The sequence below is a fragment of the Propithecus coquereli genome, unplaced genomic scaffold (genome assembly GCF_000956105.1).
Source record: "Propithecus coquereli isolate 6110/MARCELLA unplaced genomic scaffold, Pcoq_1.0 Scaffold399, whole genome shotgun sequence".
Taxonomy (NCBI): Eukaryota; Metazoa; Chordata; class Mammalia; order Primates; family Indriidae; genus Propithecus; species Propithecus coquereli.
Genome location: NW_012149718.1, coordinates 88,511 through 102,725, shown reverse-complemented (window position 1 = coordinate 102,725; position 14,215 = coordinate 88,511). Strand labels below are relative to the sequence as shown.

The following is a 14,215-nucleotide window of genomic DNA, read 5'->3' as shown; positions in this document are numbered from 1 at the left end:
TTCAGATAATTTCAATTCACCTGACTTCGAGTTTACTGATTCTAAACAAAATAACTGGGAAAACAACATATTTGCAAGAAATGTTTGCTCAAGATCTCAAATAAGATCTATATTATTCAAATAGTTGTTCCAATCTGCCAAATAGAATAATGGGCACAATAAAACAAAATAAAGAGGCAGTTTATAGAAGAGCAGATCCAAGCAGGCAGAAAAGGTGTGATAACGTAATAGTCAGGGAATGGGTATTGAGTAACCGCAAAATACCACTTCACACCTGTTGGGACAGGGGTAATGCCGTTGCTGCCGGGTATTGACGTGTGAGGTGTTACACCTTTTGTGGAAAGAATGTGACATGTTCGAATAAAAAATACGCTTATCCTTCAACCCTGGCGATCCCATAGAAATGAAATGTCATTGCAAATGGGTGTTGTGCACAGACTGTGTTTGTGGCAGCATTGTTCATGGTGGTAGAAAAGTGGACACTGGCAGAAAGCCCATCCGTGGAGGGTGGCTGAAGAATCAAGCAGAATTTCTGCGTGCAATAGTGTGTAACCACTGAAAATAGTGAGTGACAGTTGTAACTCCACAAGGTATTGTGTGAGTAAGAAAAGCAAAATATAAAAGAAAGGTCTGTTGTGCCCTTTACAAAAAAACCACTATGTCAGAAGAAAACCCATCGTGTGTGTGTGTGTGTGTGTGTGTGCGCGCGTGTGTGTGTGCGTGTGTGTACGTGTGTGCGCGTGTGTGTACTGCAGCGTGGAGAGGGCGCGGGAGGTGCACACCAGGTGGTGGGGCCGGGGAGGGCGGAGAGAGGTGATGATGTGGGCGGGGCCCCGCACCTCACGCTAAGGGAAGAGAAGGAGCAAAGGGCACCACAGACAATTAGCAAAACATAAAACATGTTTGACCACACTGGTCCTCAGAAGCAAATGGAAGAAACAGAGAGGAGGTTTTCACCGTCGGGTTGGCAGAGATTGGCGAGATCGGTGTCTCCTGTGATGAGAGTGCAGGACAGTGGGTAGGTCGCTCTCGCCAGTCTCAGGAGCAGCCTCTCTGGAGGGCGTTTGGTCATAAATTGTGCATAGTCCTCACCCCTCAGTTTCGCATTCCAGAGTTCATCCTGAAAACTATCAGGGACAGCCAGAATGATTCCTGTGTAAAAAAGCTCATCTCGACAATTTATAATTACAGTAAACACTGAAAACAGTCTAAATGTCCAGACTAGGCGATTGGATAAGTGAGTTACGATAATCCATAGACGGGAATACTGTGCAGGTGTTAAAGGTGTGGTGTTTAGAAGCGTATTTACTAATGAGAAATGTTCAGAATTTCCAGAGTGACAGAAACGGCACAGGCAGTGCTGTTTGAACCTGACAGACGCCCTGTTGCACATGTTATGTGTACACTTTTTAAAAAGTCTGAAAGGATAAATGCCCGTGTGTTAACTATCATTAGCTCTGATCAGTGAAGTTATAGGAGGTTTTAATTTTTGTGACTTTCGTGGTTTCTCATATTTTCTAAAGTAAACGTGAATTACTTTTATGTTTAGGAAAATCTGTGTAAGATGTGTGTATTGGGACAGAGCTGCTCCACTGGACTGGAATGTGCGTTGGAGGCTCTGCCGGCCCAGCAAGTCTGTTCTGATGTACCGCGGAGGGGGAGGGGCTCTCCTGGGCTCTGAGCAGCTGGCAGGTCCCAGAGGAGGCTGCCCCAGGGCAGTGGAGGTTTGTGCCACGGCACCAGCACCTTCCACAGGCCCCTAGCTGTGCCCGCCTGGGGTGGTGGGCCCCGGGTCTGTCTTCAGGACTGACGCGGCCCCCAGAGCACAGCTCCTGCAGATGAGGTTATCACTTTAGGTGGCCTTGCTGGTGAAGGTCAAGGGTTCTTACCAAATAGATGCCAGTGGTGCCTCTTTCTGGCTTCTTCCTTTGACATTCTCTTTAGGGTGCAAACCACTTCTTTTAGAGACGGGAAGCAAAGCCCTTGATTATGTCGGTGAAGATGACCCAGATTGTTTGCACAGGAAATACTTGGTCACATGAACCTTCATTTGATATTTGAGACCATCCTAACAACCTAGCCAAAAAAAAAAAAAAGAAAAAGAAAGAGGCCGGGCGCGGTGGCTCACGCCTGTAATCCTAGCTCTCTGGGAGGCGGAGGCGGGCGGATTGTTTGAGCTCAGGAGTTCGAAACCAGCCTGAGCAAGAGCGAGACCCTGTCTCTACTAAAAATAGAAAGAAATTAATTGGACAACTAAAAATACATAGAAAAAGTTAGCCGGGCATGGTGGCGCATGCCTGTAGTCCCAGCTACTCGGGAGGCTGAGGCAGGAGGATTGCTTGAGCCCAGGAGTTTGAGGTTGCTGTGAGCTAGGCTGACGCCACGGCACTCACTCTAGCCCGGGCAACACAGTGAGACTCTGTCTCAAAAAAAAAAGAAAGCAAGCTCCACAGTCCTTTCCTTGTGCTTTGCTTGGCTTGGAGCAGGAAGAAGTCCCTGTTGAATTCGGCCAGGAGGAGCTTCTGCAGGGGCCAGTGCAGCCGGAGGAGTTCGTGGCCATCGCGGACTATGCCGCCACTGACGAGACCCAGGTAGTGTGTGCGGCAGGCCTGCGTTACGGGTTTCAGCATGCTCAAGGCAGAATTAGACATGAATTTTGCATAAGTCATGCCAAAGTCAAAGAAGCGCTCAGACATTCAGAGCCGCCCCAGCCCTGTGTGTGGTGATGTCCTAGCCTCGCACGTGTGACCCCAGCGTGGTGTGAAGACACCTGGGTGAGGCCTGGGCAAGAAGCACCTGTCCTGGGTTCTGCTTGGAGACCTTGATTTAGAAAGTACTCAGTTGATGAAAAGTAAGGCTATCAAATAAAAATATCTGCTTGAATGTGGCTGTTGTTACTTTGTGACAGGAATTTCTTAGGGTTAGCCTCCAGTAACTAAGTAGGCTGTGGCAGAGTTGAGCTTTAACTGCAAAGAGGCCATTGAGAAGTTCTGTCCTGAGCCATTTGGAAATATTTACTCTTTCTTTCAGAAAGTATCGTTTTAAGCTGTGCCCTTCCTTCAGGTGGATATTCCACAAAAATCCCTAAATCCTGGTGTCACTTTCATAAGTTGTCAGATGCTGTAATTACCCACTGACTCCTTTTTGAAATCGCTGGGATTTGGTCACCATTGATGGGGGATTTGCCACTGAGCCACACTTGAAATGCTAAGTACTGGTTTTTCTGTTGAATTTTAACTTCCTTTTTTTTTTTGCAGCTCAGTTTTTTGAGAGGAGAAAAAATTCTTATCCTGCGACAAACCACTGCAGATTGGTGGTGGGGTGAGCGTGCGGGCTGCTGCGGGTACATTCCCGCAAACCATGTCGGGAGACCGCTGGAGGAGTACGACCCTGAGGACACCTGGCAGGACGAAGAGTACTTTGGCAGCTACGGGACTCTGGTACGGCACTGGGCCAGCGGGCGGGTTCTTCTCTCTACTCTCAGGCTCTGACTTTCCAAAAATAAGTTCTGGGCTTGTCCTCCTCAGGCCAGGTGCGCAGCGCTGTGCTGCAGGTGCGTGAAGCAGTGGGCGTGGTTGTGTGCCAGCGAAATTTTATTTATGGACACTGGAATTTGAATTCTATTCAATTTTCATGTGTAACAGAATCATCTTCTTTTGATTTTTAAACATTACTTAAAAATCTAAAAGGCATTCTTAGTTTGGAGGCCATATAAAAACAGGTAGTGGCTGGATGTGGCCCACGAGCTGTGGTTTGCTGACGCCCGGTCTAGAGGTATTATTTGAGCAATGGGATTATGCGCTTCTCTCAGTATTTAAAACAAGGAGTACTTTGTCTTTGGATACTATGCTTGCATTTGTGTTTCAGAGCCAAATGTTGCAACGTTTCCTTGTAACTACCAATATGCAAAGAAACATGTTTTTATAATAAGTTTGTTAGTTCATGTCGTTAAGCAGTTTTCTTGTCAAACTCTTTTTCATCCACTGAAAGAAAACAGATTATGATGCATCTTTTAGAAAGTATGCTTACGTTTGTGTTTTATGGCTGGATATTCTAAAAAACAAGTAATAAATTTTACTGTAAAAATAAAATAGAAAAAAATACATATCAGTGATCAATAACACTTCTAAACAGCCAGTTTATTAGTGTTTTTCCCTGCTGTGCAGAAAGGCCATAATCTCATGGCCCAGGCAACAGACCCTGTTACATGTTAAGATGAGATGAAAGCAGTTACTTGCCGGGTGAATGTTGCAAAAATAACGTGGAGTAAAGAAGGAATAATACATAACATTTGATTCAGTTTTATAAAGTTATGGGGCAATGTTGAAAGGTGTTGTTTATGAATGTGCATGAGTGGTCTAAGGGCAGGAACCTGGTGCCCCAGAGTCTGGATGGAGGTTACCTGTTGGGGGGGTGTAGTTGGAGACAAGTTACATGTTAGAGGGTGGTTACCTGTTGGAGGGAGGTTACGTATTCGAAAGAGGTTACCTGTTGGAGGGAAGTTACCTGTTGGAGGGAGGTTACCTGTTGGAGGGAGGTTACCTATTCGAAAGAGGTTACCTGTTGGAGGGAGGTTACCTGTTGGAGGGAGGTTACCTGTTGGACAGAGGCTCTGGACCAGCCTTGCTTGGGTCGGCAGTCTGGGTTGCTGGCGGTGTTCGGGTGTGGGTTACACAGGTGTTTGCTATATAACTATATTTGATAAACTGTACAGATTCTTTTTAATACACTTTTTCTAGGCACACCTTATTTCCCAATTTAGAATGTTAAATTAAAAACCACTAACGTATATACGTGGCTAGAGCTTTCAATCCTTTAAGGAAAGATACGTAATGAAAAGCCGAAGTCCACTTCCCCGCTCTGCAACCCCCGGCCCAGAGACAGCCGCTGCCCACTGAGGTTCCTGTGTGTCTATGCCACATCCAAGCAACACCTATTTTATTTTAAAAAATTTATGGAAGAGGAATCATTGCACACACACAGGTCTTTACCTTCCCCTTTTCACAGTTGTGTTATTTTGAAGATACTGGCACTGGTGGTTCTTTGTAACAGCTGCAGAGCATTGTGTTGTTTCAGAAAGATCGTGTTGGTGGACAGTGGTTATTTAACAGGTTTTTATCATGATAAGTAACCCTGTTAACCTACTGTTAGAATTTCCATAGGGTAAATTCCTAGGGTATAAATGTACATATGTATCTATATATGTGTGTGCATATTTCCTAGTAGATATATATATATATATATATATATATATATATATATATATTTTTTTTTTTTAGTGGATCTTGCCAATTTGCCTTCCAGAAAGATTTGCTAATTATGCACTGTCTTGGTTTGTGCTTCTATAACAAAATACCTCAGCCTGGGTAAATTATAAAGAACAGAGATTCGTTTCTGTCGTTCTGGAGGCTGGGAAGGCTCTGGGGGCTGGGGAGGCAAAGACAGAGGCTCCCCACAGCTCTCTTGTGAGGGGGGCAGGACCCCACCTCTGGGCACCATCACGTCGGCTGTTAAGTTTCAGCACTTGACCTGTGGGAACGTTCGGACCACGGCCCACACTGGCCCGCGGTGTGCGAACGCGCCTTCCCCTGCCACGGACTGTCAGTGGGAACAGGTTTCTGGTCTTGAAGGTGAAATGTGCTATCTCTTGATTCTGATTTCCATTTTTTAAGTGAGATTGATTATCTTCTATGTGTTTGTTGGTCTTTCCTATTTATTTTTGGGTAAACGTTCATATGATTTGCCCATTTTTCTTATTTCTGATGGTTCACATGTTGAGCCGGTTTAGTTGGAGTGGTTTGGGCTGAATTTGTGACGTGTGCCGCACTCACCACTTGCCGCTCTTTTTTTCCTACGTAGAACTTTTTATCTTTGCACAGTCTGATATGTTTTTCTTTTCTTAGTGGCTTCTGGGTTTTGTGTCCCGCTTTGAATGACCTTCCTCATGCCAAGATTACAAATTTCTATACTTCCCTTTAGAACTGTTAAGGTCCTGTTTTAAACAGTGGGGTATTTTAATCAATCTGGAATTTATTTGTTATAAAGAATAAGGTAAAATTCCTCCTTAATTCACCTCCACAAATACCTGGCGCTGCCAGCATCTAGATAATTTCTAATACCTAGAAATTCATTCCTAGATATTTTTTGCTCATTATTACGCTGTAGGGGGTGGGAGACGTGCCCTGTAGGTGTCGGTGGGGCTAAGCTACTTGATGGTGGCTGCGGCCTTCCCTGGCCTTGCTGATTTTCTGTCTGCTCCTGTCAGTTGCTGAGCGGAAGGTGTAGAATTCTCTGACCGTAATTGTCGATTTGTCTATTTCTTCTTGCCTCTCTATTGGATTTTGCTCCCTGTTTTGAAGCTGTTATTAGGGGCAAAAACATTTAGAATTGTTACTTTCTTTCAATGGGTCGATTCCTGTGTTACGAGCTCGTGGCCCCGGGATTGCTCTGCTCGGAGCGTCACGTGGCTGCCCCAGCGTTCTTTCAGTCAGCGTTGGCAGGGGCTGTCTTTTCTGTCCTTGTCTTGCAAGCAGATTAGTTGAGCCTCCTCTTTTGTCCACTCCTCCCGCCTGTCCCTTTGTTCTTCATTCCATGGTGTCTTTGTGGGGCACCTCGATGGGCTCCTGGCCCCTGCAGACCGCCTGTGCTGGCGCTGTGGGGGCCTCCTGGGCTCTGCTCCTACCTGCGGCTCCTCTGCCTGCAGGAGGTGCCATCTGGAGGCCGGGCTTGCTGCGGCCTGCGGTGTGGGACGGGGCCACAGCCAGGGGCTCTGGCCACTGCCTTGCCGCTGTCCTCTGCCTCCCAGGCAGGCTGACCCTCAGGTTGGCATCCCAGGGTTTCGGGTGTTTTCCTCAGACTGTCCCTGAGGGTTGGCCCCGAGCTACCGTTCTGGCTTGTGTGTGAAGACGACTCTGGGGGCCCAGCTCACGTCTCCTGGCACTGCCCGTGGTGTGTCTGCTGTTCGCCCCGACGGGCACCTGGCCCAGGGTGTCTGGTCGGCACACAGCGGCCACTCCTGTCTCGGGTGGGCAGGGTGGGGTGATACCCCAGCCTCAAGGGGTCCACCGCTGCTTCACTGCTCATCTGGCTCTCGGGGAGGTGCAGGGAGAATCTGCAGCCAGTGCCGAGCTGAACTGGAGGGATTGCAGAGACTTCTTTTCCATTCCTTCACTGTCCACTTTCATTTTTATCTGTTGGCATATTTTGATCTCTTGATTTTTTTAAACCGAAAGACCATGTTTTGCTCTTGTTTGTTGCTCGTACTTTTATATGTGGGTTGGGCATCCTCTGGGGCCCTGACCCTGCATCTCAAACCAGCACTGGGCACAGCTCTGGGACACAGGCAGTGATTCCCAACCTGTGTCTCCTCTAGAAACTCCACTTGGAAATGCTGGCAGACCAGCCACGAACCACTAAATACCACAGCGTCATCCTGCAGAACAGAGAGTCGCTGAAAGACAAAGTCATACTGGATGTCGGCTGCGGAACTGGGATCATCAGCCTTTTCTGTGCGCACCACGCGCGGCCCAGAGCGGTGAGTGGGCGAGTGTGTCGGGCCGCGTCTGTGCGAGGTGGGCGATAGGCCCAACATGGCCAGAGCACCCCTGGGGACTCTCTGGGAGTCACCATCTACTGGGGTCTCAGCGAGTGTCCTCGTGTGCGAGGCTCCGTGTCACTGAGCCAGGCAACCGCTCAGACTGCAGGCCGAGCCCCTTTGGGGCTATGACGCCAATTTGACAAGCCACAGACAGCACCGAGGGGAACAGGGCGGAACAGCAGGAGTTTGAGTGAGTCGCGTGGGGCGGGTGTTTCTGTGAGATGTTTATTTCGGTTACACACAGACACAGGTGCAGCCTCACGTCTGCTGGGCTGCGCGTGAGGGTGGCCTCCCTGCCCCCTGCCCACCTGTGTTGCGCTGAGGTTCGGCCTCAAGGGGCTCCTGACGCAGTGTGTGAGGTCGCAGCACAGCAGCCATGGGCCCAGGATGCAGGACTCTGGCACTGTTTCTGAGAACCTGGACTCGAAATTGTCTCCCAGGCGGCAGATGCACTAACAGGCTGGTGGTTCCCAGTGGGTGCTGAGAGCCTGCGATGTGGTCGTGGACCGTGTTTGGACTGTGTTTGCTCCGTGTGGAAACCGGGCCGCAGGAGGCTCTGTCCACCTGCAGCCCCGTCTGCGTGTTGTGAGGAGGTGTGGGAAGCAGGCAGGGTTAGAGAAGCTCCTTTCCTGGCACCATCGGGGGTGCAGAGCTGTGCGTGGCTGGCGGCAGGCGTGGCCTGGCCTGGCCTGCACTGTCCTCCGCCGTCGGAATGCTGCCTCCTTCTGTGTTGTTGACTGTGTTTTGGTGCTGGCTGTGACTCGAGAGGAGATGACAGGCTGTTGCGGGGGCTCAGCACGCACTGATGGCGCTTCTGCCGCCGCAGGTGTACGCGGTGGAGGCCAGCGAGATGGCCCAGCACACGGGGCAGCTGGTCTTGCAGAATGGCTTTGCCGACACCATCACCGTGTTCCAGCAGAAGGTGGAGGACGTGGTGCTGCCTGAGAAGGTGGACGTGCTGGTGTCCGAGTGGATGGGGACCTGCCTGCTGGTAAGGGTTAGGGTGGGGGTCAGGGTTAGGGTTAGGGTGGGGTGGGGTGTGGTGCTGTGGGGCAGGGCCACGGCCTTCCGAATACAGGCACAGCCCCGGGCCAGCCTCAGGAATCTTCAAAAATCATGATTAAGTTTGATTTTTTTTCTTAAAGTGAGGTGTCCTTTTCTCATTTGGACATTGGCCCAGTGTCTTGAATTTTTAACAGATTAAAAAATTCTTTCACGAGAAATTTAAATCAGAGTTCATGTAACTTTCTCATGAGTGATTTGCTGTGTTCTCCTTGGGAACCTGTAGAAATCTGTGCTTAACACACGAGGTTGTGTCTTTCACGCCAGCAGGGCCCGGCCCGGGGACGCTGTGAGAACCACAGTTGGGTGACCATGATGGGGTGATGTGGCCTTCCCTGTCGTGTGCTCTGAGTCTCACGTGTGGGCGGCCGGGGACCATTCTCTGGTTATTTGCCCACTCCGTCACCAGTGCTGTCAGCCTGGAGGGAGAGCGACGCCGCTGCCCAGCCTCTGCTGTGGGCGTCTGGGAGTGCTCTGTTCAGTTCAAGGAAGAAGAAAGAATTTAGGCCAAAATCGTCACCAGATTATGAACAATTCTCTAAACAAAAGAAACGAAGTAATTGCTGAGGTTACCAAAGATGGAATAATTCTCACAAGGCCTACTGCTGTTTTGTTGACTGCATTTTTAAAAATCCTGAGCTTAACAAAAGTCTTTGTAAGTCGACCCATCAAAACAGGCATTTGGCCAATAAGAATTTAATTTCACACCAGTAAAACTGTAGATTTTAGATTCATTTAGGGCTGTTTGCACATGTTTACAGAATGTTTAGTTTACTCTGAAAGACGACAAGACCCTGCCCTAAACGTAGTTGCTTTATTGATACGGCGAGAGGACGAGTCACAGTGGAAGCTTTCAGTTTGTGGCACCGAATGGTCCACAGGGCCCTGCAAAGACCACAGTTGAGGGTCCGCCCGCGTTTCAGCAGAACGAGCCGCTGCAGGTCTCCTGGCCTGTTCACGTGACATGTGTGTTTTTTTTGCCGTGTAATTTCTTTTTCGTTGGGTCCTGGGAGCTCTCGTAGGTTGTTTTACTTTTCAGAATTGCCAGTGCTGGTGTCCACAGGAAAGAAAACATCGACTCTTCCTTTCTGGATTCCTTGGTCTCACGGCTGGTGTCACACGAGGCGCAGCAAGTCCTCTTCAGGGGTCGTCCCACGGATGCCTGAGAGGCTGCGGTTGCACCAGCAGCTCTAGCCAGGGCCTCTCGCCTTCTTCTGCAGCGAGGTGCTTTTGTCCGCACTGAGACAAAAAACAACAGCCTTCTTTCTTTTCTGGATTTCTTCTGGTGCGGAGCGTTTCTGAGCTTTCCTGTCAAAGCGGCGCACTCTGCCGGCACCTCGCACCCCTTAGGCCGCTTTGCCCTGGGACGCAGGAGGGAGCCAGTGGGCGCAGCATCCTCACAGTGGCAGAACCCAGAGACCAAGCACCAGAAAATTTGAAATGAATTATCCTAAGAAAGTATAATAATAGATTTGTGCAGAAATTTATGTTAAAAAATTTCTTGGCAACACCATTTAAAATGGAAGGAAATTGGAAATAATAGAAATAATTAGGGCTGTCCATATGATCATTAAAAATTATGTTTTAGAAAGATTTTTAACAATCTTAGGAAAAAGTTGTTGATATGTTGCTGGTTTTACAAGAAGCACAAAGAGTATTTACAGTGTGATTCTAATTTTGTTTTTCTAAAGTTATACACAGCAATGACCTACCTTCAATCCCTGCTAATCCCACTGAGTGCAGCTGTAAATCCCGGGCAGGATGCAGGGAGAAGCTACTTGAGGAAAAATGGATAGAAGCAGGTACATTGGGGAAGAAGCAGAATTTTGAGTACAGGCAGCCGTCTGTATCTGTGGGTTCCACGACTGCAGATTCAACCAACTGTGGATTGAAAATACTCGGAAAAACCAAATAACGATATGACAAAATTTAATGCAAATAAAAAGCCAATACAGTAGGACAACTATTTACACAGCATTGACATTGTATTAGGTGTTGTAAGTTATCTAGAGATGATTTAAAGTGTAGGGGAGGCAGTGCTTAGGTTATGTACAAAAAATACCATTTTATATGGGGGACTTGGGCATCTGAGGATTTTGGTTCTGAGGCGGACTGGTTGCAGGACCAGGATACCAAGGGACAGCTGTTTGTCACCCGTGGATACCGAGGGCTTGAGTTTGTCATTTTCCCCATGTGGTTCGCACACTGTACGTAAGTTCAAAAACTTAGATGAGATGGACCATTTCCTTTGGAAATTGCAGTTACCACAGTTCTCCCAAGATGAAACAGCCTGAATGGTCCAGTAACTAATAAAGATACTGAATTCATACTTAAACTAATCAAGCAACCTTCCGAAAGTGAAATCTCTAGGCCTAAATGATTTCACTGGTGAATTCTACCAACACATTTGAAGAAGACATAACTTCAATTCTGAACAGTTTCTTTCAGAACATACAAGAGGAGGGAATACTTCTTGGCTCATTTTATGAGGTCGGCATTGCCCTAATACCAAAGCCAAAGTCAGTACATGATATGAAAACCACAGACCAATAACCCCCGTGAACAGAAATGTAAAAACTCTCAAGGAAACCTTAGCAAATTCAGGGGCTGCAGCACAGGACCCTATTCCTGGGAGCTAATGGACTTACCTGCCCAGTGCCCAGCCTTCTGGTGCTGCACACCACACTCCTCATCCCCCGGCAAGAGCCACCTCAGCTGCCCTTCCCTGCAGCACCACACTGTGTGTTTGGGCCGGGCGGCAGCCGAGAATCCCGAGAGGTGACTTCACCAAGGTGCCCAGTGAGGGGCAGAGGTTGGATGCTGAGAGCCGTGGCACCTTCAGTGGCAGGTCAGAGGCGCCCAGTGAGACCTAGCTGCTCCGGAGCCTGAAGAACAAGAAGAACGAAAACCTTCACCCACCCCCCAAACTCTCCAGCAAAACCACCACCAGGTCATCCGCTAGCGCTGAAGGAATGCAGAAGCAGCTAGCTGAAGGAACCCCGATTCTCTGCCAAACCTCAGTGCCGAGCCTAAAGGAGACGACATCTATGAGTGGGTTGACTGAACTTGACCCTCAGCTTCTGTGTATGAAGGTGGCGTGTTTTCTCTGGATGTCACGTTTGTCAGATTATCCGCTTAAGCCACCAAAGTTACTTCCTGCACCAGAACCTGTCACTGCAGTCGAGAGTCATTGTCTGAACATCCAAAGACAAGTGGAGTCCCGCTTTGACCATTTCGAAGGTTATCCCTTTTGACAGACTACAGGCCTGCGGATCCTCAGGTTGGGGGCACAGCCGCTCAGTGTTTGGCCAACAGAGCGGAACGTGACCGGACAGCCAGGCAGTGGACCAGGAGACACACAACGTGATGCATGTGATCCGAATGCAGCGTGAGGGAGCAGAAGGTGTCTCCTCACTGTGCTGCAAATCCTTACGGACGTCTGTGTGCACATTACACTGAGTCTACTCTCTGCTTTTATCCTTTGGAGCCTGGGAAACTCCCCAAAAAGGTAAATGCTGTCAAGTATAGAACTTTGTAGCTGTCCATCAGTTATGTTTAAAACACCCCCTTGCAAGTCTTCTCTGGGATGTCAAAGTGTATTTTGTGATGTACTAAGGATACAGGTCCTGAAGTCCACCAGACATTGCAGTGCATTTTAGCCTAATTCATTATCCATGTGAAGTTATAAAAGTAGCTGTAGATGATGAGGAATTACGTCATTTGTGTTAACCCCAGATCCACTTCTGAGTCTGTGGTTCGTGCTGATGGGAAAAGTGTTGTATGTTACCTTCTACCTTTGTCCGTTTGTAACAAGGGGCTTCCTTTTACCTTTGTTGCTCAGAGCGTACCTGATGTATGATCTCAAACACAATAAACGTGCTCCTGAAATAAAAGAAAGTATTAGCAAATCTAACCCAGCAATATATAAAAGGAGTAATAGTACACTACAACAAAAAGAGATTATTCTTGGAATGCAAGGCTGGTTCAATATTTGAAAGCCAATCAATGTAATCTACCGTATTAACAGTCTGAAGAAGAAAAATAATGACTATATCAATTAATACAGACAAAATTTGACATCAGTTTATAATAAAGTTCTCAGCAAACTAGGAATGGAAGGAAACTTAACTGGATAAAGGACATTTACAAAAAACCTGCAGCTGGTATCATACTTGACGGTGACAGAGTCAATGCCTTCCCCCAAGAGTGGGGACAAGGCAGGGACGTCCACTCTTATCTTCCTGGAGTGCCTAACCAGTGAAAAAAGGGAAGAAGAAGAAGTAAACAGATTGAAAACAAAGAAATAAAACCATCCCTATTGCCAGATAACATGATCAACTTTGTAGAAAATCCTAAGGAATCTATAAGAAAATTTCCTAAGAGTAATAAGTGAATTTAGCAAGAATACAGCGTGAAGGTCATCATACAAGAGTCATATTTTTATATCCCAGCAATGTACAACTGGAAACCAAAATTAAAGAAATAATACCATTCACTGTAGCTCCAAAAATATGAAATGCTTAGATGTTGAACAGAACGTGTAAGATCTATACACTGAAACTACAACATGCTGATGAAAGAAATCACAGAAGACCTAAATAAATGGAGAGACAGTTCACACACCAGAAGGCACAACCTAGTAAACATGTCTGTTCTCAAACTGATCTGTAGACTTCATAAAACTCTAGTTAAAATCCAAGCAGGAACTTTTCTATAGACATAGGCAAGCTCATTGTAAAATTTACGTGGAGTGTTAAAGGAACTGAGCTGTGGTTTGGATGTGGTTTGTCCCCACCAGACCTCATGCGAAGTCCGGCCCCAGTGTGGTGGTGGTGAGAGCCGGGGCCTCGGGAGGTGTTTGTGTTGTGGGTGGACCCCCGTGAACATCTGAGCGCCCTCCCTCTCAGGTGAGTGAGTTCTTGCTCCGTTAGTTCCTGCAGAGCTGGTTGATAAAAAGACCCCAGCACCTCCCCCCTCTCTTGCTTCCTCTGTGATCTCCGTGCATGTGGCTCTGTTTGCCTGAGGCCCTCACCAGATGCCCCATCTTGAACTTTTCCTACCGTGAGCCAAATAAGCCTCTTTGTAAATTACCCAGCCTCAGATATTCCTTTGTAGCAACACAAAAACTAAGAGAACTGGAATAGCTGAGACAACTTTTAAAAAGAAGAATACAGTTGGAGGAATTATACTACTTGATTTTAAAGCCACAGTAATCAGGACAGTGTGGTATTGGTGATGATGGGACAGACAAGTCAATGGAAGACAGAGAAATAGATTTCTACAAATGTGGTCAACTGATTTTTAACAAAGTCATAAAAATTCAGTGGAGAAAGATAGTCTTTTGAACAAATTATATTGGAATAGTTGGCATCCATATCAAAAAAACAAACCAACCAACCAAAAACCTCAACCTGAACCCTATAACACTTAACAGAAAATTGATCATAGATCTAGGTCTGTGAAATATAAAACAATAACATTTTATTTATTTATTTTTTGTTTTTCTTTTTTTCATGAGTATGGGGAAATTAAAAGGAGGACTCAGTTTTCTTCTCC

The 14,215-nt window shown here is 47.1% G+C and overlaps 1 protein-coding gene across 1 annotated transcript in view; it reads left to right on the top strand.

The window, feature by feature from the left end:
* Positions 1–14,215, top strand: part of PRMT2 (protein arginine methyltransferase 2) — a 31,175-nt gene that overhangs the window by 7,108 nt on the left and 9,852 nt on the right. The window contains exons 3-6 of the mRNA XM_012652700.1: positions 2,487–2,591; positions 3,258–3,440; positions 7,373–7,534; positions 8,424–8,588. Coding sequence (XP_012508154.1) covers positions 2,487–2,591; positions 3,258–3,440; positions 7,373–7,534; positions 8,424–8,588 — 615 coding nt within the window. The remainder of the gene's footprint in view (positions 1–2,486; positions 2,592–3,257; positions 3,441–7,372; positions 7,535–8,423; positions 8,589–14,215) is intronic.